This window comes from Pollicipes pollicipes, unplaced genomic scaffold, assembly GCF_011947565.3.
Source record: "Pollicipes pollicipes isolate AB1234 unplaced genomic scaffold, Ppol_2.1 Scaffold_2555;HRSCAF=2994_pilon_pilon_pilon, whole genome shotgun sequence".
NCBI lineage: Eukaryota > Metazoa > Arthropoda > Thecostraca > Pollicipedomorpha > Pollicipedidae > Pollicipes > Pollicipes pollicipes.
The window spans coordinates 11,350,780-11,377,618 of NW_023596136.1; the positions used below are offsets into that span (position 1 = coordinate 11,350,780).

A 26,839-nucleotide genomic window follows, 5' to 3' on the forward strand; every position below is an offset into this window, starting at 1 on the left:
CGCTCGATGTTGATTTTGCAATTGTTGCACGAGCTGTTTGCCTGCACAGAATCACTTGCCGCCGCACAGACACACTAATTGGACCAAGCCACTTCATTCAGAAATGAAAAAATTGCGTTTGGAATTTTTCATTTTTCGACAAAATGGCCCAACAAAAATTTTTCGGCAGCACCTGGTGAGCAAAAATGTTGTCAACAAGTGGTAGTTTCGGCTTACATCGTTAGCAAGGTAAAGCACCCTTTGATTTTCATTGGTTTGTTGGATGAGTTTGGAACACTTTACAGGCTGAAAAACGGCTGTTTTTAATCTGAACATTTATCCGATTAGTATGCGTGCTGGATTTCATATTGGCTTTCATATGGGTCAAGAAAACGTCCGTTTCTGAAATCGGCCGTATTTCACATCAAAGTTGCCACGGCTAGATCTGCGATTACTTGCATGTAGACATCAACGCCACTGAATGCTTGTTCCACCACTGTGCGTCGTGTGCACCGGCGATCCGATTTCAAACACTCTCAGAAACAAACCATGGAAATTTGCTGCCTTCGAGCGCCGTTTAAGAGGGTTTTTTGAAAATGACTTCAAAACTTGATGTGCGTAAATGCTTTAAGTTATACCATCGTGTTGGCCGTGCGATTGCGCGTCGAATGATATCTAGTAAAACATTAGTGCGTTGCTGGAAATGTATAGCAGTCTTGATGGCCGCAAATTTCCATGGTTTTGTTTCTGAGAGCCGCTCCGTTTGAAAGCAGATTGCCGGTGCAGATTATACACAGTGGTGGAAAAAGCATCCATTGGCGTTCTTGACAACATGCAAGTGATCGCAAATCTGGCCGGGGCCACTTTGATGCGTGAAACGGCCCATTTCAGAAACGGACGTTTTTTCAACCCATGTGAGGGCCAATATGAAATCCAGCACGCCTACAATTGGATGCATGTTCAATTTGAAAACTGCCGTTTTTCGGGTAGTAAAATTTTCCAAACTCATATCTAACGAACCAATGAAAATCCAACGGTGATTTAACTTGCAAGCGAGGTAAGCTGATGTTACCACTTGTTGACAGCATTATTGCTCACTGGGTGCCGACCGAGAACATTGGCGGGGGCCATAATGTCAAAAAAATGAAAAATTTCCAAACGCGATTTCTCCAGTTCTGAATGAAAGGGCAGGGCCCAATTAGTGTGTTAGTGCAGCGGCAAGTGTTTCTGTGCAGGCAAACAGCTTGTGCAGCAATTGCAATGTCAACATCGAGCGCCGGTTGAGAGTTTTTTGGAAAGAACTTCATAACTATACGTGTGGTAATGTTTTAGGTTATACCATCGTGTTCGCCGTGCGATTGCGCGTTGAAAGACATATAGTAAAAGATTGGTGCGTTGCTGGAAACATATAGCATTCTTGATGGCCGCAAATTTCCATGGTTTTGTTTCTGAGAGCCGCTCCGTTTGAAAGCAGATTGCCGGTGCAGACGATGCACAGTGGTGGAACAGGCATTCAGTGGCGTTGTTGTCAACATGCAAGTGATCGCAAATCTGGCCACGGCAACTTTGATGTGAAAACGGCCCCTTTCAGAAAAGGACGTTTTTTCGACCCATATGAGGGCCAATATGAAATCCAGCACGCGTACAAATTGGATGCATGTTCAGATTGAAAACAGCCGCTTTTCGTCTAGTAAAATGTTCCAAACTCATATCTAACGAAACAATGAAAATCGAAGGGTGCTTTAATATGCAAACGATGTAAACCAATGATACCACTTGTTCACAACATTTTTGCTGACCAGGTGCCGACCGAAAATTTTGGGGGGCCACTTTGTCGAAAAATTAAAATTTTTCCGAACGCGATTTTTCCATTTCTGGATGAGAGGTCATGGTCCAATTAGGTGGTAAGTGCAACGGCAAGTGTTTCTGTACAGGAGTTGCAAAATCAACATCGAGCGCCGTTTGAGAGAGTTTTTTGGAAATGACTTCAAAACTTTACGTGTGTTAATGTTTTAAACTATACCATCGTGTTTGCCGTGCCATTGCGCGTCGAATGATATATAGTGAAACATTAGTGCGTTGCTCGAAACATACAGCATTCTTGATGGCCGCACTTTTCCAAGGTTTTGTTTCTGAGAGGCGCTCCGTTTGAAAGCAGATTGCCGGTGCAGACGATACACAGTGGTGGAGCAAACATTCAGTGGCGTTGGTATCAGCATGCAAGTGATCGCAAGGCTTCCGCGGCCACTTAAATGCAAAGAACGGCCCATTTCAGAAACGGACGTTTTTTCGACCTATATGAGGGCCAATATGAAATCCAGCACGCGTGCAAATTGGATACATGTTCAGATTGAAAACAGCCGTTTTTTGGCTAGTAAAATGTTCCAAACTAATATCTAACGAATCAATGAGAATCGAAGGGTTCTTTAACTTGCAAACGATGTAAGCCGATGGTACCACTTGTTGATAATATTTTTTCTCACCGGGTACCGACCGAAAACTTTGGGGGGGCCATTTTGTCGAAAAGAATGAAAAGTTTCCTTACGCGATTTTTCATTTCTGAACGAAGGGTCATGGTCCAAGTAGTGTCGAAGTGCAGCGGCAAGTGTTTTTGTGCAGAGAAACAGCTTGTGCAACGTTTGCAAAATGAACATCGAGCGACGTGCGGAAGAGTTTTTTAGAATTAACTTCAAAGCTATACGTGCGTTAATTGTTTCAAGTTATACCATCGTGTTCGCCGCGCGATTGCGCGTTGAATGATATATAGTAAAACACTAGTGCGTTCCTAGAACATATAGCATTCTTGATGGCCGCAAACTTCCATGATTTTGTTTCTTTGAGCCCCTCCATTTGAAAGCAGATTGCCGGTGCAGAAGATACACAGTGGTGGACCAAGCATTCAGTGGCGTTGTTGTCAACATACGAGTAATCGCAAGACTGGCAGTGGCCACTGTGATGCGAGAAACGGCCCATTTTGGAAACGGACGTTTTTTCGACCCATATGAGGGCCAGTATGAAGTCCACCACGTGTGCCAATTGGATGAATGTTCAGATTCAAAACAGCCGTTTTTCGGCGTGTAAAATGTTCCAAACTCATTTCAAACGAACCAATGAACAACGAAGGGTGCTGTAGCTTGCAAACGATGTATGCCGATGTTGCCACTTGTTGAAAACATTTTTGCTCACCGGGTGCCGAAGACAATTTTTTGGGCGGGCCATTTTGTCCAAGAAAGGAAAATTTTCCAAACGCTATCTTGTTCATTTCTGAACGAAAGGGAATGGTCCAAATAGTGTGTATATTCAGCGGCAAGTGTTTCTGTGCAGGAAAACAGGTTGTGCAGCAATTGCAAAATCAACATCCAGCGCCGTTGGAGACAGACTTTTTTGGAAATAACTTCAAAACTATACGTGCGTTAAGGTTTTAAGTTATATCATCGTGTTCGCCGTGCGATGATTGCGCGTCGAATGATATAAAGTAAAACATTAGTGCGCTGTTGGAAACATACAGCATTCTTGATGGCACCAAATTTCCAAGGTTTTGTTTCTGAGAGCCGCTCCGTTTGAAAGCAGATTGGCGGTGCAGACGATACACAGTGGTGGAAGTGGTGGTGGAAGCACTCAGTGGCGTTGTTGTCAACATGCAAGTGATCGCAAATCTGGCAGTGGCCACTTTGATGCGAACAAGGCCGATTTCAGAAACGGACGTTTTTTCGCCCCCAGGGGTGGGCCAATGTGAAATCCAGCACGTGTACTAATTGGATGAATGTTCAGATTCCAAAACAGCCCTTTTTCGGCTAATACAATGTTCCAAACTCATATCTAACGAACCAATCAAAATCGCAGTGAGCTTTAACTTGCAAACAATGTATGCCGATGTTACCACTTGCTGACAACATTTTTGCTCACCAGGAACACACCAAAAATTTGGGGGGGCCATTTTGTCGGAAAAAATCAAAAGTTCCCATTCGCGATTTTTCATTTCTGAATAAAAGCGCATCGTCTAATTAGTGCGTAAGTGCAGCGGCAAGTGTTTCTGTGCAGGCAAACAGCTTGTGCATCAAAATCTTGTGCAAAATCAACATCGAGCGCTGGTTGAGAATTTTTTTAGAAATAACTTCCAAAATAAGCGTGCGTTAAGGTTTGAAGTTACACCATCGTGTTCGCCGTGCGATTGCGCGTCGGGTGATATATAGAAAAACAGTAGTGTGTTGCTGAAAACATGGAATTCTTGATGGCCGCAAATTTCTATGGATTTGTATCTGAGAGCCTCTCCGTTTGAAGGCAGATTTCCGGTGCAGATGATACACAGTGGTGGAGCAAGCGTTCAGTGGCGTTGTTGTCCACATGCAAGTGATCGCAAATCTGGCCGCGGCCACGTTAATGTGAACAACGGCCCATTTCAGAAACGGACGATTTTCAACTCACATGAGGGCCAATATGATATCCAGCACGCGTAAAAACTGGATGCATGTTCAGAATGAAAACAGTCGTTTTTTGCTACTAAAATGTTCCAAACTCATATCTAACGAACCAATGAAAATCGAAGGGTGCTTTAACTTGCAAACGATGTAAGCCGATGTTACGACTTGTTGACAACATTTTTGCTGACTGGGTGCCGACCGAAATAGTTGCGGGACCCATTTTGTCGACAAAAATGAAAATTTTTGAAACGAGTCTTTTTTATTTCTGAACAAAAGGGTAGGGTCCAATTAGTTTGTAAGTGCAGCGGCAAGTGGTCCTGTGCAGACGAACAGCTTGTGCAGCAAAAAAAAATATCAACATCAAGCGCCCTTTTGGAGAGTTTTTTGAAAATAACTTCAAAACCATACGTGCATTAATGTTTTAAGTTATACCATCGTGTTGGCCGTGCAATTGTGCGTCAAATGATATATAGTAAAACATTAGTGCGTTGTTGGAAACATACAGCATTCTTGATGGCCGCAGTTTCCAAGGTAATGTTTCTGTGAGCCGCTCCGTTTGAAAGCAGATTGCCCGTACAGAAGATACACAGTTGTGGAACAAGTGAGCTCACAGTGTTGCTCACTGTTGAATGCTTGTGGAATACTGCATGTGAAGTGATTGGCCAAGGCGTGGTCATGTATATTTATGTTGGACCTGAGGGTCTTGTTATTTTTTAATACATGAATATTGAGATCATTGTCTGATTGGCATTTGAATATTCCACATAAGCATTGACAGCCCTTCTCCACAGTGGCCTTACCACCCATGAAAGGGGCCAACCAGTAATTATGTCAGTTCAGCACAGCTGTGTCATTGCATTAAATGTGTTTATTGAGACATGAAAGGCACTATAATGTAATGGAAATGCTTGGTATGATGCGATAATGTGCATGTACCTGACGACATTTCACCAAAGGTGTTATCTGCATGCACTGTTTAGAAAAGGTCATCTGATGTCAGAAATGGGCCAAATTTTCTGGCATAATTCAAGTTAAGTGAAGTTATAAGTTATGTTTTTTTCCAGATCAGAAGAATCAATGTGTGTGGCACATTGGTGGGCTGTGCTGAGGGCATCCCTACCTCACCTCCACCTAATGTGTGTTTTTCATTGTGTCTGGGCATGTCATTTTGATTGAAGGCTATTTAAAGTTGTAGCTTTGTGTCTTTCCTTCAAAAGTCCAGCCAATGTTGTCAAATAATGCTCAAAGCAAGTCATCATGATGTGAATCACTTGCATTAGTTTGTTTTGTAATATTCTAGCAACAATATGAGAAGGGCAGGCCAACATTTGCTAGTGCATTTCAACATTGTTAGGAGAGGCCACCATCACAAAGTGCAATGGCTTCATGCAACTGCATGCAGCATAAACGTGGCATTAAATGATAACCTGTGCTTGGTAAATGTATCCAATGTAAGCAGAAAATGTTGTAGTTAATGTATTTAATGGGTGCAATGGTTTGTGTTTTACTGGAAATGTACAGTTAGTCAGCAAGATAAATAATCTTTATGATGTATGCTAAGTCTTATGCAGAAATGATTAGTTCGCATAGGATACAGGGCTATCAAGTTAATTTCAACATTACAGGATGTCTGTGTATGCAAGGGAAGTTTTCAGATTTGTGACATTTATAAAACTGATGTTTTGTGTCAAATAGTACAATATTCTGAATGCTAGTTGTAACCCTTTCCGCAACACTGTATCTGTTACACAACATCATTGCATAATTTATATCAACATAATTTCCTTGTAACAATGTGAGCAAATGTTGAGTACAAGGTGGTACATTTTTTATTATATCAATATAACATGCTACATGTAGATGAAAATGTGCATAACTGGGGTATGGTTTGGGGCAATCTAAGGTCCATTGATAGTGTTTATTGCCTTGAGCAAATGTGGCATATGTTTCAGATACTGATGCACCTTCTAAATCTGTCTAAGCTGCCCATCTCACTTCAGCTGCTTAGGTGTACCTTTCCTACTCTGAGATCAATGGGTGAAAATTAAAGTTCTAAATTACAAGGCTTGATGAGGAATATAAAAAAGTTATGTCATATCAAAGTTTCAAATATTTATTTTGCAGGTTTTGTGATGTGAAAGCAAGATTTTTCAGGTTCATTTATTCAGTGGAGCCAGTGATAAAATGTTTGTATTCACCTTATGCCAAAAACCTTCATGCAAATGGTTTTAGGGAGCATGGTTACTTAGGCCACAGGTCTGTCAGGTGTTTAAGCCCTTCAAGATCAATCAAAGAAGTTTTATAAATTTTGTCAGATCAGGGCCTTTGTGCAGTACAGCTCACCATTATGGAACTTATTATATTGCTTATCATCCTGCTTCTAAGCACAACTGCTTCCCAATCACTGGTGCTTGCAATGTAACTATGCTATTGTTGCTGCGCTGGTCCTGAGGCGGCATTGCCGGCCCTGCACAGCAGTGGCCACCAGCGTCACAACTTAAGAACCTAACACAGTGCCTGGTCCTACCTCCGGGCGCGTTGGACGGCTAGCTTTGGACCGCTACCGTCGCGATAGGTTCCATGCCTCAGGCACAATAATGCTATGCGCCCCAGCCATAGGCTGTTGCATGTAGCCCGACAGCTGCATAACACCTGTCAGGTATGTTTGATAGACATAAAAAGATCCCATGTATATTTCTTGTAATAGCTCGCAGCACATTTCACAGCACAGCAGATGCATGTTCAGGCTATATGTAATGCATATATATGCATACTATATATATATGGTCAGAATATTGTTGCACTCAATAGTTCTATCGCCAGTCAGTGGCCGTATTTACTCCATGTTCTATCTCAACTCTGCTGAAAAGAGTTGGCGGCAGCGGGGTTCGATCCCACACCTGGACATCGTGGCGCGTGCATGGGTCTGCGCTTTGCCTGATAGCTCGAAAATGAGCGCCACGGCGCACACTTTTAATCTCGGAAATCGAAAGAGAATTGTTCAAGCTTCATTTCTGAGCACTTTTTATGCATATATATCTTCAAAATTTAGAAAGCCATGGGCCTGAAGAAGGTCATTTTAACATGGAAACCCTATGGCTGGTCGTGAAATGTGCACCATTGCTGCCATATTTTATACTAGACTTTGGACCACCCGTGCCTAAGGAGGTGTTGTATTGCCCTGCGTAAGGATGTCAGGATGTGAAGGGGGGGGGGGGGGGCGTGAGGAGTCTGGCATCCAGGTCAAGTGCTCTTTATTTCATCATACAGATACATAGAGCATACGGTTTGATAGTGCTACAAGGTTCACAAATCTCTTGTTCATCTGTGGTCTGTGGACCGTAGCATTGTATAGGTTTCTTTCCAGATTCAGCTAAGTGGCAGGTTAGGAAGTGTGAGGCCTATGTGGGTATGCTTAACATGGGACAAGTCATATAAGTGGGGATTCAATCAAGAATGTCTGTTTTGGTCGACAGTTTCCAGACTGTTTTCAGATGCCGAGTGAAATAGCTACTGAGGTGAAAGCATTCAGAACCAGGTTTTGTCTTTTGCTATGCAGGATGGAAATGGACTTCATCAAAGGTCAGCTGGGTTTTGCATACATGCTTCCAATGCATGGTGCACATGGAAGTGGTTGCATCAATGAAGGGCAAGGATACAGCACTGATCAGGGGGAGATATTTGTGAAGTCCTCTCAAGATCACAGTGATGTGAGTTGGTTGTTTGGCTGATGTATGCATTCTGTGATGTGACCGACAACCACATGTTCTAGTATTTCATTGTTCTCCACCAATGGTGATGTATTCTTTGTATAAGCATTGTTGTATGTTGCCAACCACACTTAATTCCAGTAAGCCACAGACTGAGCTTTTTGGAAGTGGTATGAATATCCTCGTACTCTGAATGGTTGGATTGTAGCCATTTGATTGGTCCAGCAAGCAAACATGTGACCAGTGTGTCCAGCAGGTGCTTGTCTGATTTGTTTATATAGTGCTAGGCACCTGAGTGGTTGGTCCAGACCAGTGGCATCTGATTAGTATGTATTGTTTTACCGCAAGCATGTATTTGAACCATGGAGCCTTGTTTTGCTGCAACCAGTGTATGCAGTGGCAGTCACCTGACCTATCAGCATATGAGGTTGCAGACATCTGACCTGTCAGTGTGTACAGTTGCAGACATCTGACCTGTCAGTGTGTGCAGTGACAGACATCTGACCTATCTGTGTGTATGATGTGGTGGCAGACGTCTGACCTGCCTGTGTGTGTGGTGGCAGACATCTGAGCTGTGGGTGTGTGCAGCACAGCAGCAGACATCTGACATGTCTGGGCATGTGGCAGCAGACATCTGACCTGTCTGTGCATTTGGTGGCAGACATTGAGCTGTCTGCATGTGCAGCAGCAGACATCTGACATGTGCGTGCAGCAGCAGACATCTGACATGTGTGTGCAGTGGCAGACATCTGACCTGTCTGTGTGTGCAGTGGCAGACATCTGACCTGCCTGTGTGTGCAGTGGCAGACATCTGACCTGTCTGTGTGTGCAGGAGCAGACATCTGAGCTGTCCGTGTGTGCAGGGGCGGACATCTGAGCTGTCTGTGTGTGCAGGGGCAGACATCTGACCTGTCTGTGTGCAGCAGCAGGCATCTGACCTGTCTGTGTGTGCAGTGGCAGACATCTGACCTGCCTGTGTGTGCGGTGGCAGACATCTGAGCTGTCCGTGTGTGCAGGGGCAGACATCTGAGCTGTCTGTGTGCAGCAGCAGACATCTGAGCTGTCTGTGTGTGCAGTGGCAGACATCTGACCCGTCTGTGTGTGCGGCAGCAGGCATCTGATCTGTTTGTGTGCAGCAGCAGATGTCTGAGCTGTCTGTGTGTGCAGGGGCAGACGTCTGACCTGTCTGTGTGTGCAGTGGCAGACATCTGACCTGTCTGTATGTGCGGCGGCAGACATCTGAGTAATCTGTGTGTGCGGCGGCAGACATCTGAGCTGTCTGTGCGTGTGGTGGCAGACATCTGAGCTGTCTGTGTGAGCATTGGCAGACATCTGACCTGTCTGTGTGTGCGGCGGCAGGGACAGGAGATGTTTGCTGGGGAGCTTGCCGGGCTGCAGGCTATCATTGCCACTAGCACTGTGCGGTGTCCACGGCCTCTGACCGTAGCTCAGCACCCGGACACGGGCCGGGCCGTGCTCGTCATGGAGTTCCTGCAAATGCGCTCGCTAAGGGCCCGGTCGGCTCAGCTGGGGCGCCAGCTCGCCAGGTGCGTACAGACTGGTTGGTTCACGTAGGGATGTGTCATGCAATGGGGGGGGGGGGGGGGGGGGAGGGGGACAGCTGAACCACATTCCCTCTTGTTTTTTTGCAGCATTGATCTCCACCCTAGCAGCAGGGGGTCGATGCGAGCACTCCCCACATATGGTTTTCTGAATTTCTGTTCGGCATGTCGCGCAATCGCGCCCAAATGTTTATTAGCTTATGGGCATCCATTGCGCCTGTTTTGAAGCTCAGGACGCGTCCCTGGCTTGTTTGGTTTCGGAGCAGTGGCGATTCACGCGCCGGCGCGATCCGCGGCCCGTGTGGGCGGCGGGTGGCAACCAACGATGTCGCGGGATGAGCGCATCGGACAGCCTTGCTACATTGGCGGAGCCATACATAGAAATATGCGGTCAAAATATAGAGAAGCATGCAGCGATGCACTCAGATTTAAGGCAAATGCCTGGTAAGGTTTGGTGCCCTCACAAGGCATGGTCTGCTACATATTAAACGTGTCAATCCGGAAAAGGCTGTTTTGGGGAAAATTTGACTTTTGACTCAATGTAATGGGATCAGTTATTGACCCAGACACAATGCTTATCATCAGTCGCGAAATCTAGTTGAGACCAACACACTAATGTTTTTTGGTAATATCAATTCATTCCACTTTGGAAACGGTAGGGGGCCCGCACCAACCCCACCATCAGTGCGCTATAATAAAAAAACAGCCCACCAGTGCAAGGGTTAATATCGCTGTAAATAAATGTGTGCACTAATCTAATTTCGTCAGACATTTGAAATAGGTGGATTGACAACGTGCGTGCGTCATGGAAGAAATTTCTCGGGTTTCCGTCGCGTTAGAGAATGATGTTCGGCGAGTTTTTGAGTTGTGACCCCTTACATTACAGCGCTGTGAACATGCCTCTGAGCTCATGTGTCAGGGAATGGACGCAGGCATCCTGATCATCGCTGTGATCACTTATGGTCAATAGGGCTGAATCCAGTCTTAAAGCAAAGCTTTGCCGCTCGGCTAATGTCGGAAACATGGATGCATGTGTTGCCCAATTGCTAGTGCCAACTGCTAGTTACCTAACATGTCCTGGCTGCTGACTGTAGGGATGTGTAGGCTCCTTTGGGACTGTCGCATGGAAGTGACCATCTTGATTTAACCAGAACCCGCGATTGTTCCTTACCAGTGTGACACCTGTACTGCACCATCCCATTTGTGCAGAGATTGTTGATTATCTCATCACCCAAGTCAACATTGTCCAATATTGTTTTCAGGCTTCATCTACATAACAGTACTGCAAAGGATGCGCAAAGCGCAGAAGCCTCACACGTAGGTGCGCCCGAAAAGCAGGTACATAGACGGACCTACGAATGGTAACCAGTGTGCATGGGCCTGAAAACATGTCCAGTAACCAGTGTCGTGTCAGAGTGATAGTTAAAGTGCCATGCTTAAAAATAAGCAAGAAAATAAAGGCTTAAATAAGGTCCTATCCAACCATGGGTTATGACGGTGCCCAGGTTGAGCTTGATTGTTTTGTTAAGAACTTTATGCTCGGTCGGAAAACCACATATGGCATGACATCTTAACAAAACGCGTGATAACGATGAGAAGCTGGAATGACTAGGTTGCGATTGTCAGCGTCTTGTTCACAAGAAGCTGACCCATTATCGCAGTTAAATTGTGTAGTATAAGTCTTTCTATAATTCAGTCACTCCGTGAAAATCATGCGTCCAGCCCCTGTTACCCAAACTTCGCCGTTTGTGAACGGAAGCAGACGGGGGCTGCGTCTCTCCCAGATGGACTCGGCGGTTCAGCAGTTCGGCTTCCACGTTCCTACGTGCTGCGGTCGCATCCCGCAGGCCAACACGTGGCACGACGACTGGCTGGAGTTCCTGACGCGGGTCAAGCTGCAGCCGCAGGTCCGAAGCGCGGCTGAACGCAGCTATGAGCACGCCGCCTAAATCCGCCGCGTCTGGTGGCTGGCGAGACGCACCCGCCGACAGCTGACGTCAGCGGGCAGATAATGCGAAACGACGGGTGCGCACCACGTTTTAGAAGGCTGTTTCATCAAAATGGACGTACTGTTAAACGTGAATTGCGTTGGATTCTGCTTTTCTCTATTAAGATCACTTATTGGCAGCATTCATCGTTGGTCGTTGAGGAGAGGCGACTCAATATCTTGTCGAGACAGCACGATACAAAGATGGTACAAATTGTTTCGACAAAATCCTATCACTGAATTGCAAACACTTCGTAATTTTGTCACCTCAAGTACCAACCTATAAGGCCGAGGGAGTGCTGTTATATAAGTTTGATATTCCATGCAGCTGCTCTGAACAACCTCGTGCCGTGTCTATTGATTGTGCAATGTGTTTAGATCGAGATGATTGAGCGGGATTACGGCGATCGGGAGGTTATGGAGTTGTGGTCGCGACTGCTGCGCCGCCTACCGGAGTTCTTCCGAAACATCAGTGTGGAGCCGGCGCTGCTGCATGGTGACCTGTGGTCTGGAAACGCGGCTGAGGTGGACCAGGAGCCAGGTAAACAGAGCTGAAGCCCGCCGAGGGGACGTGTGATGACCCAGCAGAATAAGCCAGTGCTAAAGGCAATGCCGGCTGCCAAGGCAAACTGGAATGGGAAGGTCGAACTGGGACCACAGTAGACTCCTTGGACGATGACTGCATTGACAAGGTGGCAACTGTGTGAATAATTACGAAAGATCTTACTTACCTATTGTTTACATCATTTGCCGTAAATGTTGTGTTGTTTCCGTTGTTAGCGCCGCTACTCTGCTCCCGTTGGGATGGCGGCGCCCAAACATAGGTTCGGGTGACGTCCGTGGCGGCGGTCAGATGAGTGGCACGCCCAAATCACCCATGCATGGACGTGCCTTGTTTTAGTTGAGCTCGTGTTCGTATGTATTTTGTTTCAGAAAATAGATTTGGTTTGTTGAAGGGGACTAGCTTAAACATGACAACTTCCCCCAGGGATTGGTTTCTTTTTCTTCCAATGAGTACCTATTTTTGCATTTAATGGGTTCTTCGAGAGATCAGTACACCATTTGCATTTGTCTCCCATGACATGTGGCAGCACTAATTGTAGGCAATGTGACGACGCCGTCTTTTAATGAAAACGAAAGCCGTAAAGTAGTGAAAGCCGTAAAGTGGCAATAGTTCTCTGCTGTGTCTATTGAGTTGGTTTTTGTGAAGAACTGATTTTGGCTGGAATATGAGGGAGTGGGTACAAAAGCTTGCTGGGGCTTGACTTATCGTTGTGCAGCGGAAGTGCTGATTAGTTTGGGCCTCAGGTGACATTTTGTTGCTTCTGCCCTCTGTCACTGTCACTGGTGTCACCAGTCTCCAGTGTAGAGCTGCCGACCAAATTCCACGCAGTTCGCGATGCGGTGCCTGGCGCGTGTCTCCGTCCTCGAACAGGGGCGTGTGCAGTCTATGGTGCGCGATGCAGCGTTCCTGCAGCGCTGCCTAGCGCCGCGTTCAGTGACGCGTACCCCGACAGTGGTGTACGATCCCGCCTCCTTCTATGGACACGCCGAGTTCGATCTCGGAATCGCGAAGTGGTTCGGGGGATTTGGAGCCGACTTCTACAGAGCCTACCACGAGCTGCTGCCAAGAAAGGCTGGCTTCGAGACCAGGAACAAGCTGTACCAGCTCTTCCACCACCTAAACCACTGGTGAGCCACATGACCGTTCAGAAAGTTGATTGTCCTCTGTCCATGTGACGAATCAGCTCATGTTTATGTTCATTGGCAACTACTTGTCCACCCGACTTGGATAATGCATGAATTGAATGATACAAACAGAAATACAGTAAACTGCGCACAATGATGCAGTAAACAACAATGAACGGATGCGATGCTTGAAAAAGGAAGCATACTGTAATTGCGACATATGTCTGTCAGCTGGCAAGGACGTGTGCATTCCTCAAACAAGCCGTCTTTTATGTAATGTTATAAACAGCTTCCGATTTATCGGTAGACGGCACTTACCGCCTGCTGCTCCCTTGATTCGCTCATTTCAGCTTTGTTTTGTTCGTATGTTTGCCGCTGTATCACCGGAGGGCGTCACTGCAGTAGAACCGCATGTACATGAAAAGCTCCAGTCTAACACGAAAGGGCATACACACGCCCTGCAGGCATTCGTGAATTATTCCCGGGCGACGCCACGGTGGGCATCATGGTATGGGATTTCGGAACGCTTCTGGAGCACAATTCGCCACTTTAGGACCCAATTTCACGTCGTTCAGAACTTCGGTCGGAAAATATCAGGATGTCTTACATCATTCGTTCACGCACAGACGCACGCACGCACGCATGCACGCGCTCACGCACGTACGCACGAGCTCGCACGCACGCACGCACACACGCACGCACGCACGCACACGCACCACGCACGCACGCATAAATAAGTAAATAAATGTGGTTGGCAATTTGTGACTTTGCGGGAACCAGGTCAACGAAATACTCGTCATCCTCGATAGCGATCAGGTATCCTGCTGGGTGGTGCAGTGTTTTGAGTCTTGGTCTGAGTCTTGAGACCGCTGACGGCTGCTGTAGTACTTTGGGGCTGTGGCACATGGCTGAGCGTCAAACACTCTCAGGTTGTTCTCAAGACTTACCAACACCTTATGACAGCTGGACTAATTCGCTGAAGCGTTATGAGAACAATAACATGATTGATGAGGACAATGGCCTAAAAATTGTTTCAACTTTTTCAGGAATCACTTCGGGTCCAGCTACCGCGGCGGTTCAGTGTCGCTGATGAGGTCCCTGGTGGAACGGAAGTGACCGGACCGCGTCATGCTGGCCTCTGACGCAGCTGACGCCACTGCCCGGTTATCAGCTGACGTCACTGCCCAACCATCGGCCGACGTCACTTCCCGGCCATCAGCTGATGTAACTACCCTGCCACCAGTTAACGTCAATACCCGGTCATCAGCTGACGTCACTGCTGAGTCATCAGCTGACGTCACCATTGAATCATCAACTGATGTCACTGCCTGGCCATCAGCTGATGTCACTGCTTGGTCATCAACTGACGTTACGGACCGTGCCCGCGACCGGGGTGATTAAGCAATGGACCAGGAGTTCCTCTGTCATCTTTGCTAATACTGGCTGTGTTTAGCAGCGCCTCTGCCGGGTTGGGCTGTTCCTGTTTCACTCTGCAGCTTGCTATGACGGTCAGCGGAGGCCTTGTGCGTAATGATCGGATCGCATTGTTGTGTGTTACCTGCGTGCGCATTGTAAGCGCATGCATGTAATGGCTCAGTGAGCGTGCCCGACCGGCAGGGCTGGCGGAGAATGCCACGATGCCAGCTGCTTCCCAGACGTGCGGCGGTTCTGAGCCGGACACGGAGCTCAGAGTCCATGCCCCTAGTCCAGAGTGCGCACCCTTAGTCCAGAGCCTGTGCTTGGGTCTAGAGTCCAGGCCCTGAGTCCAGGTGCGACCGAGTCGGGTTGGACGTGCTGTAGGCCTGGCTAAGCGGCCTTTTAGTCAGGCGCGGTGTGCATGTTGCCGGCCGGGCCAGGCGGACCTGCCTTGAGTGTCTGGACCGGTCCCGTCGTCGGTGTCGGTGCTCCCGGTGCGGGCCGTCCCGGAGTGGGCACGTCGTCCTGACTCCTGCGTCATGTCCGCGGCGGGGACAAGCGTCGAGCTTACACCGACCTGGTACACCATGTGGCCGGCTTCAGCGGGGGCAGGTGTCGATACGTGGTGGAGCAGGTGTGTTCAAGAAGTCTCGGGACATACGTTCTCGGCGTTTAGGGTAACCCAGAGTGTCACGATTTAAAGGACAACAGTCTGGCGTCAGTGGGTGCAAACTGCAGTTCGCTGTGTCATGGTAGAAGGTGTGATGCAATGCTTAGTCCATGTATATGGATGTGCATACTTGTGGAGTAGAAGCTGGTCATAACTCCCAATAAAATAACCACTTTTGTTGAATTTCTCATCTTACTTTAGCATGCTTCACTCGTGTCGTAAATGCACACCATCTGGCCCCGGGCGCCGTGCAGCAGCGTGCCAGCGTACGCAGTGGGCCTGGCAATACGGGCGTTCAGTCAGCGCGGTGTGAAGGTCGGTGACTGGGCCAGGCGGGGCGACGCGACTGTTACACCGAACTGGAGCATGTCGTTAATTACAAGTAATATGCTTCTATTGCCATTGTCAGCACTAACCACATGCCCGGTGTTGGTGTGTGCATTAATTAGCTACGTCATGACGGCAAGAGCTTTAAGTCAGGCGTGGGGTCGAGAATGGCGATCCGTGGGTGTCATCGCAGTCCACTTTCCGAGAATGCCGAGCAGTAGTCCTATGGCGAAACATAAAGAAGATATACTCCAAGAATTGGTTTTGCCATCCGCGCGTACTGGGACGGTCCTCGCCTGTCTGAAACAACAAAATGAAGGTGTTTTTCTTGCTGGTTGTGCACCGTTCATTGGACCACCACAGTGCCAAATGATCCCCGAGACCCGGCAATGTTGCCTCCACCCTCGAAGGGCGCAACCGAAGGGATGGGTCCCGCCGAGGTTCCTGGGATCTCCTTTTCAGATGCCATACTTAGACGTGTTGGACTCTGGATCGGGGTGACAGCGCGAAAAAAAATATAAGAAATTGTTTGGCTGCGCGCCCGCTTATACTGCTGGCAGCACTGCTCGAGCGACTCGAATCTTATTTTCGATGGTATGAACATGGAGCCATCCCTGCGCCTTACCGCATCGGCCTGACACTCTCCGTGATAAAAGTCGTTCATAGAGAAGTGCACGTTTTTGCTCCAATCTCAAACGAAAACATTCCTTCTAGACGAGCAATTAGACTCCTGTAATTCCAACACATCTTGGTTGGTGCTAGCTTTTGCGTTTATTGCCGAGGGATTACACACGTGCGAACTGCCCTTGTTAATGCCTCATCTTGCAGTGTGCAGGAACATAATGCTCGAAATGACCTCTAGCCATCATTTTTCGCAACAAGTATAATCCTGGGACAACAACTGCAAGCCCTTGTGATGCAGACGAAGCGAGAATTTAGAGTCCAAGGTGAAACTTTTCCATCATATTTTTGTACCGTGAATCGTTCAATTGCCCAGCTTTTTCACACAGCTGCGCGCCGATATATTAATTCAGCGCGTTTTCTAGAAATGAAAAGCATTAAGACTTCGATGTACTAGTTATATTAGAGGGATTCTACTCCTGTACTGGCAACACTCACTTATGGCCGTCAGCCTGTTGTAGATCCAGAGGAGGGGGGGGGGGGGGGGGGGTGTTGACAGGGGAGCTATACGGTCCCGCTTGAGACCCGAAGGGGCCACAAACTTGAAGACGAGTTTTTATGTTGTCATGAGTGAATGACAATATACGGCCAACCAAGCCCGACCATAAGTGAAGATGAGAGGGTCCACAGGGACATGAAGGGGCTCTTGTCTGATGTGCATGACGCAAACACGAAAACAGCTATTGTCTTGCCATGTGACGGTAGTGGTTGGAGATGTTTTAGGGGCCAGTACGCTGACTAGGGGCCCTTAACTGGCTAGGGGACCTATGTGTTGACTTGACAGGGCACTCGCGAGCGCTAAAGGACCTCCCGCGTGGCTCTTGGTTCTTCGCATTTGCTTGAAGACCACCAGGCTGTTGTTGGACCTAAGCAGTCGTTGAACTGGTGGGCATTGGATCGCTCTTAGGCCACCACGGCTTGGACTCATTTGCTCAAAAGGCTTTGCTCTGTTGCCTGGGGGTCTATATGTTAGTCTGCCGGGGTGCCCTCAGTCGCCCAGAGCCCCTTCACATCGGTATTGGCTCTCCTAATTTACTTGGAGGACCTTACGCTGCTGCCAGGGGCCCTATAAATAGCATACCGGGAGATTCACGATTTTCTCTGGGATTCCACTTTAGCAATGGCTTCACCTCATTTGCCCAGATTTGCGGAGGGCCTATGCTCTGGTAAAACCTATCTGTTGAGTTGACCAGACAATCGGTCGTTCAGACAATCGGTCGTTTTGATAATGGTTCTTCCCAATCGCTCGAAGGACCCAGCACTGTTTCTGGGGTCCTACATGTCGAACCGCGGAGTACGCAAGTTCGAATGTGGTTTGAACTGCGTCCCTCCTTGTGAGCTGACAAAAAGTCTCATGTTTGCTATCCGCATCTCACTAGGTGCTAGAAGGCATTGTGACTCACCCTAGCCTTCCACGATGTGGACGGCATATTCTCCTTAAACAGTCCGTCATGCGGTATGACAGTCCCCTCGCCCTCCAAAACCGCTCCTGAAGTTCGCCTTTGGATGATGTAGGGCGGCGCTCTTTTAACAGGCTGAGTGGAGGGAATGCTCCCACATTTCCTCCACCCACCAGACATTTCCACCAACTCACAACTGTTCTAGCCCAGTCAGGAGCGGATCCAGAGGGTGGGCTACAGGGCCATGCCCACCCCCCTTGGGCCCCGAAGGGGCCCATTGGCTCCGACGGGGCCCATCGCCGGCCGAACAGGCGCAGTTTTTTTAAACACAAAACGAAAAAAAACTGGATATCTGGACTTCCAGACGACCAAGAACAGCTGTAAGCGAAAGTGAAGGGCCTATGAGAAGTCAACAAAAAATCAATGATTGGAAAAATTGTGAACTGGAAACTTTAAGCCCCATTTCACTGCCTAGGGGCCCATGCTGCTTCTGGGAGACCTATATGCCCACTTGCAGGATCATTTCGATAGTTAAGGAGCATTCCACGTTGCCCTTTATTTCTTTGCATCTGCTCGGGGCGCCCAGCACTGCTTTTGGGGCCCTCCCTGTAAGCGTGCCGGGACACTCTTGTCAATCACGGTCCCTTCCACGTGTTCTTTCCATTCGCCAGAAAGGCCTCTGTGGGCTATAGCCGGGCTCCCATATCTTAACCTGCCGGGGTATTCTCGGTTGTTCAGGGGCCCTATACGTGGGTCTCAGTTAACCTACCGACAGACTTGTGATATGCTCATGGACCCCTTCATTGGTCTAAGGCGCTTCAAATTCTCTGCCACTTGCTTAGGGTCCTGCACTCTTGTCAGAGGCCCCTCTGATGGCCTGCTTGGGCACACCAGTTGTTCGGGGACCCTTCGCACTGGGTCTTGGGTACTTCTTTTCTTAATGAGGGGCCCCACGCTTTTGGGGTGGGGGAGGCTATCTGATAACCTGCGCGGGTACATTCAATCGTTCGGGGGCCCTCTGCATTGGGTCTTGGGCACTCGCTATTTGAGTGGGGCCCTACGCACTTGTCGGGGGCCCCGTCTGTTCGCCTCCCCGGCCACACTGGATTGCTCGGGGGCCCCGCACATTGGTTCTTGGTGTTTGAATTTAGGGCCCTCTGCTCCTATCGGGGTCATCTGATAACCTGCTCGGGTACACTCCATCGTTCTGGGGCCGTCCGCACCGGGTATTCGGGTACTTCTTATTTGAATAGAGGGCCTTACGCTCCTGGCGGGACCCCTTCTGATAAGATGTTCGGACCCATTCAATTGTGGGGACCTCTACATGTGGTTTTGGGTACTTCCTTTTTTAATGGAGGACCCTTCGCGTTTTTCGGGGGCCCTTGTCTGTTAACCTGCTCTGGCGCACTCGATTATCCGGAGCCCTCTACATCGTGTCGTGGGCATTTCATATTTGAACGTAAGGCCGTATGCTCTTGCCGGGGCCCCATCTGTTAACCCGCTCGGGCACACTCGAATATCCGGGGGCCCTCCGCATAGTGTCCTGAGCACTTCCTATCCGAATGGAGGGCCCTACGTACTTGTCGGTGACCCCACCTGTTCGCCGTTTCGGCCACACTGAATTGTCTGGGGGCCCTGCACATTGGGTCTTGGTGTTTGAATGTAGGGCCCTACACTCCTGTCTGGGCCACCTGATAATCTGCTCGGATATACCCCATCTTTCGGGGGGCCCTCCGCACCGGGTTTTGGGTGCTTATTATTTGAATGGAGGGCCCTGGGTTCTCCTCAGATAAGGTATTACTCAGATAAGGAGGGCCCTGGGTTCTCCTGGGTTCTGATAAACTGCTCGGGCACGTTTTATCATTCTGGGTCCACTCACATAAGGTCTTCGGTGCTTTCCATTCGAATGGAGGGCCCTACGCTCCTGTTGGGAGCCTTATTTGTTAATCTGCTCGGGCACACTCGACCACTCTGGGGCGCTCTTCAGTGGGTTCTGGGTACTTCCTATTTGAGTGGAGGGCGCTACGCTCTTGAAGGGGGCCCTATATGTCAACATGCTTTGAGGCACTGGATCACTCGGGAGCCCTCTGCGTTGGGTCCTGAATACTTCCTATTTGAACGGAGGGTTCTACGCTCTTTTTGGGAGCCTTATCTGTTAACCTGCTCTGGCACACTCGATCATTCGGGGTCCCTCCACATTGGGTCTTGGGTACTTTCTATTTGAATGGAGGGCCCTGCGCTCTTGATGGGGGCCCTATATGTTTATCTGCTCGGGCGCGCTCGATCGTTCAGAGCCCTACACATTGTGTCATGAGTATTTCTTTTTTGAATGGATGAGCCTATGTTCTTGACGGGCTTCATCTATTAAGCTGCTCGGGCCGGTAGCGGATGTACAGGGGGGGGGGGGGGGGGGGGGGGGGGAAGCACGACACCGTGCCTCACGGACCATGCCGAGGGAACCTAAAGGCTCCGAAGGGGCCATAAGGGGCCGGACGGACCCAGTTTTCTTACAACAAAATTGGAATACTTTGGGCCTACACGAGACGACCAAGGACAATCGTTAGCAAAAGTAAACAGTTCATGGGCGGACCAAGTTCATTTTTTGCTGATTGAGAAAGTGTTGCTTGGGGATATTTTGGAGCTTATTGCGCTGTCTAGAGCCATCGCGCTGTTGGTTTCCTGGCCCCATCTGTCCACTTGCCGGGTCAGTCTGATCGCTAAGGAGCTTTCCACGTTGCCCTTGATCTCTTTGCATTTGTCGTAGGGCCCAATGTGCTGTTGGGACGCTATCTGCCTCCATGCCTGAGCACGGTTGATCGATCAGGTTTTCCTCCGCAGATTCTCCCCATTCGCCCGAAAGGCTCTTTACGCTTTTTCCAGGCTCCATATGCCAGAGAACACTCAGTTGGTCAGGGACCCTTCATTGAAGTCTCCGGCTCTTCCTTGTTGCTTGGAGGACCTTGCGCTGTTGCTAGGGTTTTTATAAGGTAAGGCACGGAGACACTCAATGCTCAGGGGCCATCTACTTTGATCAAGGGCTCTCTCCCTTTGGTCTGATTTGTGGGGGGACTCTTCATTCCTATCGAGGCTCGTGTTGTTAACCCACCCGCGCACTCTTGATCGCCCAGGGGTATTAATTCATGCTCTCGGATAATTCCCCTCCGCTCGAAGGGTTCTGTACTCTGGCCGGGGCTTTATATGACAGCCTGCCGAGGCACTACCGGTCGTTCATGGGCCCGCCACGTTGGTCTTGGGTTCTTTTTGCTTGCTCTGCGGACCCTATACTTGTTGACGGCAGCCACCTTGTTGGCCTCCTGCGGCACCCACGATTACTTAGGTTTCGTCCCTATTGGCCTTGCTGCCTTCGCCTGAGAGCAGCGGTCGAATATGCGCCGATGAGTTTTTACGCGCAATTGCCGAACGTAATTTTATATGCCGCCGAGGTCCTATGTGTCATTTTCGTTAGCTATTGAGTGTGGGACACTTATTTTACTAGTGCATCATATTCTTAGCACATTTCGAATGCTAGGATATGCTGTACTCCTTTATAACGGAGGAAAAACTATGCGGTAGTCATCAGCCATCAACTGATTACATCGCCCAGCCAGCTAGCCGTAAAAACATAAGCTAGGAATCAAGTTCATGCTTGGTTTTGATCTTTAGCAGCTAACTCATGTTTATTTTGCCTGTTGTTCTGAAACACTTAGCCTCAAAATCATAGCATTTAACAAGATCTGCAGAGAGTGATTGAGTTTTATGTGTATGCATGCGTAGCACGCCTAGCTTTATGGGGCCGTGCACGGTAAGATGGGTTTCCGTATTTATGAAATAAATGAACAAGTAAATACATACCTGCATATATACCTACATATAGATATAGATAGATGGATAGGTAGATATATATATATATATATATATATATATATACGTTACATACGACTCATCTAAAAATGTTATGGCCGACATGTAAGGATATTTTTTGGAGGGGAGCCCCAAACTCCAGGTGGCCCCACAATGTTGCGTGCCCCCCGCCCCCCCCCCCCTGACGAAATCCTGGATCCGCCCCTGAGTCCAATGCTATACGGTAGCCAATATGGCTGCATATATTTATTTCTTTTATATGAACGCAAGAATAAAGTAACCTAGAGTCATGAAGAAATCTGATTTCGGAGGCAGGCTAATGGTGAAGTCGTGTTAGAGATAGTGCATATCATTGGGATTTTCCCAACACGCTCTAAAATTCATTAAAAAGGTCCTGATGTAAGCGTTCATATTCCAACATTATGTCAAATTCATGCTTGCAAAAGTCGCCAAGTTCGAGAACGATAGCTATGAGTGGATGTGCAAACGACCACGGGAGATGAAACTGTTCCCGTCTGAAAATGAGCTGACCAGCTCACCCGCACAGGTCACTGCCGTACAGACGCGGGATCAACAGCGACCGCCCCTCCCCTCCCCATCGCTCACCCCCTATTATTGCCCGCAGCTCGTAGTTTAGCACCGGCGATGGTCACTGATAGTAAGTTTTACGTTACGTCCACTACATCTGTGATCACTGTACACATTAATCAGCAAATAACTCCAAATAAAGCAGCCAGCTTAAAGCGATCGACGCACGTCTCATGAAAAGCGACACGTTCTGGTGCGTTGGCGTGACGGCGGCAGCTGGCTCTGCCGGTGCCGGCATCGACAGGCGCTGGCAGCGGCTCCCACACGCAGTCAGCATCGGAGGCCCGCGGTCTGGAGAAGTACGAGAAGCTAGGTAAGCTCGGCGAGGGCTCGTACGGCACCGTGTACAAGTGCCGTAACCGCGAGACGGGCCAGGTGGTGGCTATCAAGAAGTTCCTCGAGGCTGAGGACGACCCCGTCATTCGCAAGATCGCCGTCAGAGAGGTCCGCATGCTCAAGGTGAGTGGCGGCGCAGCGTCACGACTGTGCAGCCCCGATCAGGGCAGGCTCGCGGCGGGGGCAGCCACAGGTCAGCTCATCAGCGTCCGCAGACGCCTGGCATCCCTGCAGGGGTGGGCAGGACGCGCAGTGATGCTGTGCTGAAAACCACAGAACATTGGCCCTCCGACCTGGACTGGTAGATTTATGTACCTGTAGACATTTTTTTAAGGGGGGGGGGGGGCTGAAGTGAACGTAGCTAAACAGCCGCACAGACTCAAAGTATACCCAACGGCTGATGACCTGTGCGTGAGTCAATGCTCCGTGCGCCTCTGTGCATCGGCCTGACGCGCAACGCGTGACCGCAGCAACTGAAGCACCCGAACCTGGTCAACCTGCTGGAGGTGTTCCGCCGCCGCAAACGACTGCACCTGGTGTTCGAGTTCTGCGACAGCACCGTCCTCGACGAGCTGGAGAAGTGTAACAGGGGGTCAGTGCATCCGCCTGTCCCTGGCGCCGGGCCGCTGGCCCGGGTTCGCGTCAGCGACTAGTCTCTGGCTGTAGTGCTGATACGAATATTGGCGGTAGGCTAAGACAGCATGTGTGGGCGGTGGCATAGCAGCAACCGTCTTGCTAAAACATTGCCTGTGCCTACTAGAACCAAACGTAAAGTTCTGTAGCGTGTCGTGATAGGCGCAACACCAAAACTGGGCACATGCCGTGTTGACCCGTGCGTCCCTGCCTGCGGTGCCGATGAGAGCACTCCACAAATGTGCACTGAGTGGTCCGGCGCCGCGCCTGCTCCCCGGCAGAATGGGCGAGGAGCGCGCGCGCAAGATCACCTGGCAGGTGGTGCAGGCGGTGAACTTCTGCCACTCACGCAGCTGCATCCACCGCGACGTCAAGCCCGAGAACCTGCTCATCACGCACGACGACGTCGTCAAGCTCTGCGACTTCGGATTCGCCCGGAGCATGAGTACGGAGGCGACGCGCCACCTGCACGGGCAGGGCTCTGAACGAAGTGTCAGTATGCACATGTGCGCCTCTTTCCTGCATATCGAGCCGTTATCCAAACACACTGACCCAGAGCGTGGGCGGCGTGATGTGGAGCTCTGGGCCACATGTGGACGTTGACCTGGGTTGACCTGGGACCTGGCAACCTGGACAGCTGACTCGAAACCATTCCATCCTGTCGGTGAATGAAACTTTTACTGAGGAGCTTAAATGGTATCGATTAGCGAAGTCGTATATCACAATGTTCCGACCGTGCGAGCCTGACCAGTCGCGCCGGTACCAGGCGGTCAGGGGGAGAACCTGACGGACTACGTGGCCACGCGCTGGTACCGGGCGCCCGAGTTGCTGGTGGGCGACACGCAGTACGGACCGCCCGTCGACGTCTGGGCCATCGGCTGCGTGCTGGCCGAGCTGGTGCGAGGCCACGCCCTCTGGCCGGGCCGCTCGGACCTCGACCAGCTCTACCTGATCCGGAGGACTCTCGGTACGTCAGTGACCGGCTCTGCCTGATCTGGAGGACTTTCAGTACGTCAGTGACCGGCTCTGCCTGATCTGAAGGACTCTCATTTCGTCGGGGACGGGCCCTGCCTGGTCTGGACGAACGCAGGTAGGTCAGAGACCGGATCTACCTGATCTGGATGGCTCTCAGTACGCCAGTGACCGGCTCTTCCTGATCTGGAGGACTCTCGGTACGTCATGGACTGACTTTGCTTGACCTTGAGGACTCTCATTACGTCAGGGGCGGGCGGGCTCTGCCTGATCTGAATGACTGCAGGTAGGTCAGGGTCTGGTTTTACACGGTCTGGAGAACTCTCAGAACGTCAGGGACTGGTTATGCCTGATTTGGATGACTCTCAGTACGTCATGAACTGACTTTGGCTGATCTGAGAACTCTAAAAAAGTCAGGGACTGGCTATGCCTGATCTGGAAGACTCATGGCACGTCAGGCACCGGCCATATCGCACTCGAATAATGAAGAGGGAAAAGCCAGCCGATGGTTCCAAACTTAGCTCTGAAACAAATGACAATGTGCGCTTGATTGAAGCAAAGAGTAAACCAAGGTGGTGGCTTCGGCCGTATTTGTCACACTTTTTTATTTTGCCGCCGGCTACCAGCGGTGACAAGCTGGGGTCACTGGTCGCTGGTGGATGTCCACTGACTCTGGTTTCCAGGTGATCTTATGCCGCGTCACATGCAGATATTCAAGACCAACAGGTTCTTCCGCGGCATGAGCATACCTGAAACCGACAAGAGGGATAGCCTCGAACAGAAGCTGGCCAAATACTGCAGCAAAGACTGTGTCGACTTCATCACGGTATGCCGTTAGGGGCTCCCATTTGTTCCCTCGTTATCTAAATCGTAGCTTATATATATATATATATATATATATATATATATATATATATATATATATACACATATTTATTTTTATATATGTATGTATATAAGCTCGCCTATGGCCATCTATATCAGTTTCAGCTCGCTGAAGTTTCAAGGACATCTTGCCATATTCGTCGGATTTCACCATATTCGAATGTTTTCCGTCCAACTGTCTTATATTGCTTTGAGAATGGTGAACAAATGTCCTTGCAACGTTAGCTAGCTGAAAATAATATAAATGACCATAGGCGAACTGATTTATGACTTACCGAAAACATCAACGGATATAATTCGAGCGATCGAGGAAACGCGCACGAAACTAACAAAATGTATATTTGCCCTTGCCTTTAACAAAACTTGCATAAAAGAAAGCATACTGCGTAAGTACACGAATATATAAATATGCACACACACACACATATATAGTATATATATATATATATATATATATATATATATATATACATGCCAAGTGCATCAGTATGTCATCACGTTGCTGTCCGCTGTGTGTATGCATGGTGCACATCTGCAGATTTATGTTCTCCACAAACTCCTGATACGCCTTCGCCTTCTGCAGCGCTGTGTGGACAAGGATCCGGAGACGAGGCCGACCTGCACCCAGCTGATGAAGCACAATTTCCTAAAGCAGTACTCCGAGAAGGTGAGCCCCGAGCCCGTCATGCGCGCGTCGCTCCGGCGCCTCTCCGATCACGCCGCCGTGATCGGAGAGGCGTGCGGCCGGCGCGCCTCTGATGTGGTGACGTGCGGCCGGCGCGCGCAAGCGACAGCCGCCGATGCCGGAGTGACTGGTCGGTCCGTCGCTGACGCCGCCGGACGTGCCTCGCCAGCAGCCGGTGGCGCGGCTTCCGCGGCTGCCGTCGGGACAGAGCGGCGGCGCGCCGTCCGGCGTCCTGTCGGCCGACCAGCGCCGCTCGCCGGCGCTGCCCGTCATCAGGGACGATGCGGCGCCCAGCCCGGCCGCCCGCGACGCCAAGCGCGCCGCGTAACTGTACGGCTAGCTGGCACCGACCGGCCCGCCGTGCGGCCAGCTGGCGCCGACCGGCCCGCTGTGCGGACAGGTGGCGCCGACCAGTCCGCTGACCGTACAGCTGGCGCCGACCGGTTCGCTGTCCGGAAAGCTGGCGCCGACCGGTCCGCTGTGCGGACAGCTGGCGCTGACCGGCCCGCTGTCCGGCCCACTGGCGCTAACTGGCCCGCTGGCGCTGACCAGCCCGCTGACCCGCCAGCTGGTGCCGAGCGGTCCGCTGACCGGCGTGATCTCGGCTGTGGTGCGACGTGAGACGCTCGGCTGCCCGTGGTTTAGGCCGAGGGACCAGAGGCCGGGCTGTGAAACCGTGTCACAATCGTGTGTGCTTGTGTGTAGATAGTATGAGTATATATATATATATATATATATATATATATATATATTATTATTATATATATTATATATATATGTATATGTATGTATGGTATATATCATACGTATATATATAGTGTATATATATATCTATATATATATATATATATATATATATATATATGTAGTTGAAATGTGAAAGAATGTTTTCAGTTGTTGTACGGTTGTCTGTGGAAATCTTTTGCTCACATTGTCATTCTAGACAGCAAGTGTGCTTTGTCTGTCAAGAACCATTCCAATGAGCGTGGATTTTCATTAGTTGAAGTTGTGGTGTTTTAATTGATGTTTGCGTGTTT

General features: G+C 49.5%; 2 protein-coding genes across 9 annotated transcripts in view; both read left to right on the top strand.

The window, feature by feature from the left end:
- The first annotated feature begins 1,864 nt into the window (after positions 1 to 1,864).
- Positions 1,865 to 15,617, top strand: LOC119104371 (ketosamine-3-kinase). 8 transcript variants are annotated; one of them, XR_005094919.1, is made up of 9 exons: positions 6,899 to 7,585; positions 7,960 to 8,110; positions 9,470 to 9,657; positions 10,935 to 11,010; positions 11,457 to 11,579; positions 12,038 to 12,200; positions 13,177 to 13,351; positions 14,395 to 14,572; positions 14,966 to 15,617. XR_005094919.1 is itself a non-coding variant. In XM_037228086.1 (8 exons), the coding sequence occupies exons 2-8, from the start codon at positions 7,961 to 7,963 to the stop codon at positions 14,462 to 14,464; spliced, it is 945 nt and encodes a 314-aa protein (XP_037083981.1). In that variant the 5' UTR covers positions 1,865 to 1,883; position 7,960; the 3' UTR covers positions 14,465 to 14,779. The 8 variants fall into 8 exon arrangements, 7 of the variants coding, with proteins under 7 accessions (XP_037083981.1, XP_037083996.1, XP_037084008.1 ...); XM_037228086.1 differs by lacking the exons at positions 6,899 to 7,585; positions 14,966 to 15,617 and adding an exon at positions 1,865 to 1,883 and having other exon boundaries at positions 14,395 to 14,779; XM_037228101.1 differs by lacking the exons at positions 6,899 to 7,585; positions 14,966 to 15,617 and adding an exon at positions 4,858 to 5,001 and having other exon boundaries at positions 14,395 to 14,779.
- A 955-nt stretch (positions 15,618 to 16,572) lies between these two features.
- The window catches only part of LOC119108786 (cyclin-dependent kinase-like 1), an 11,330-nt gene continuing 1,063 nt past the window's right edge, over positions 16,573 to 26,839 (top strand). Inside the window, exons 1-9 of the mRNA XM_037232366.1 lie at positions 16,573 to 16,708; positions 22,536 to 22,750; positions 23,098 to 23,219; positions 23,542 to 23,705; positions 24,027 to 24,227; positions 24,916 to 25,058; positions 25,701 to 25,784; positions 25,972 to 25,999; positions 26,203 to 26,282. Of these exons, the coding sequence (XP_037088261.1) occupies positions 16,678 to 16,708; positions 22,536 to 22,750; positions 23,098 to 23,219; positions 23,542 to 23,705; positions 24,027 to 24,227; positions 24,916 to 25,058; positions 25,701 to 25,784; positions 25,972 to 25,999; positions 26,203 to 26,282 (1,068 nt within the window). The 5' untranslated portion in view covers positions 16,573 to 16,677. The remainder of the gene's footprint in view (positions 16,709 to 22,535; positions 22,751 to 23,097; positions 23,220 to 23,541; positions 23,706 to 24,026; positions 24,228 to 24,915; positions 25,059 to 25,700; positions 25,785 to 25,971; positions 26,000 to 26,202; positions 26,283 to 26,839) is intronic.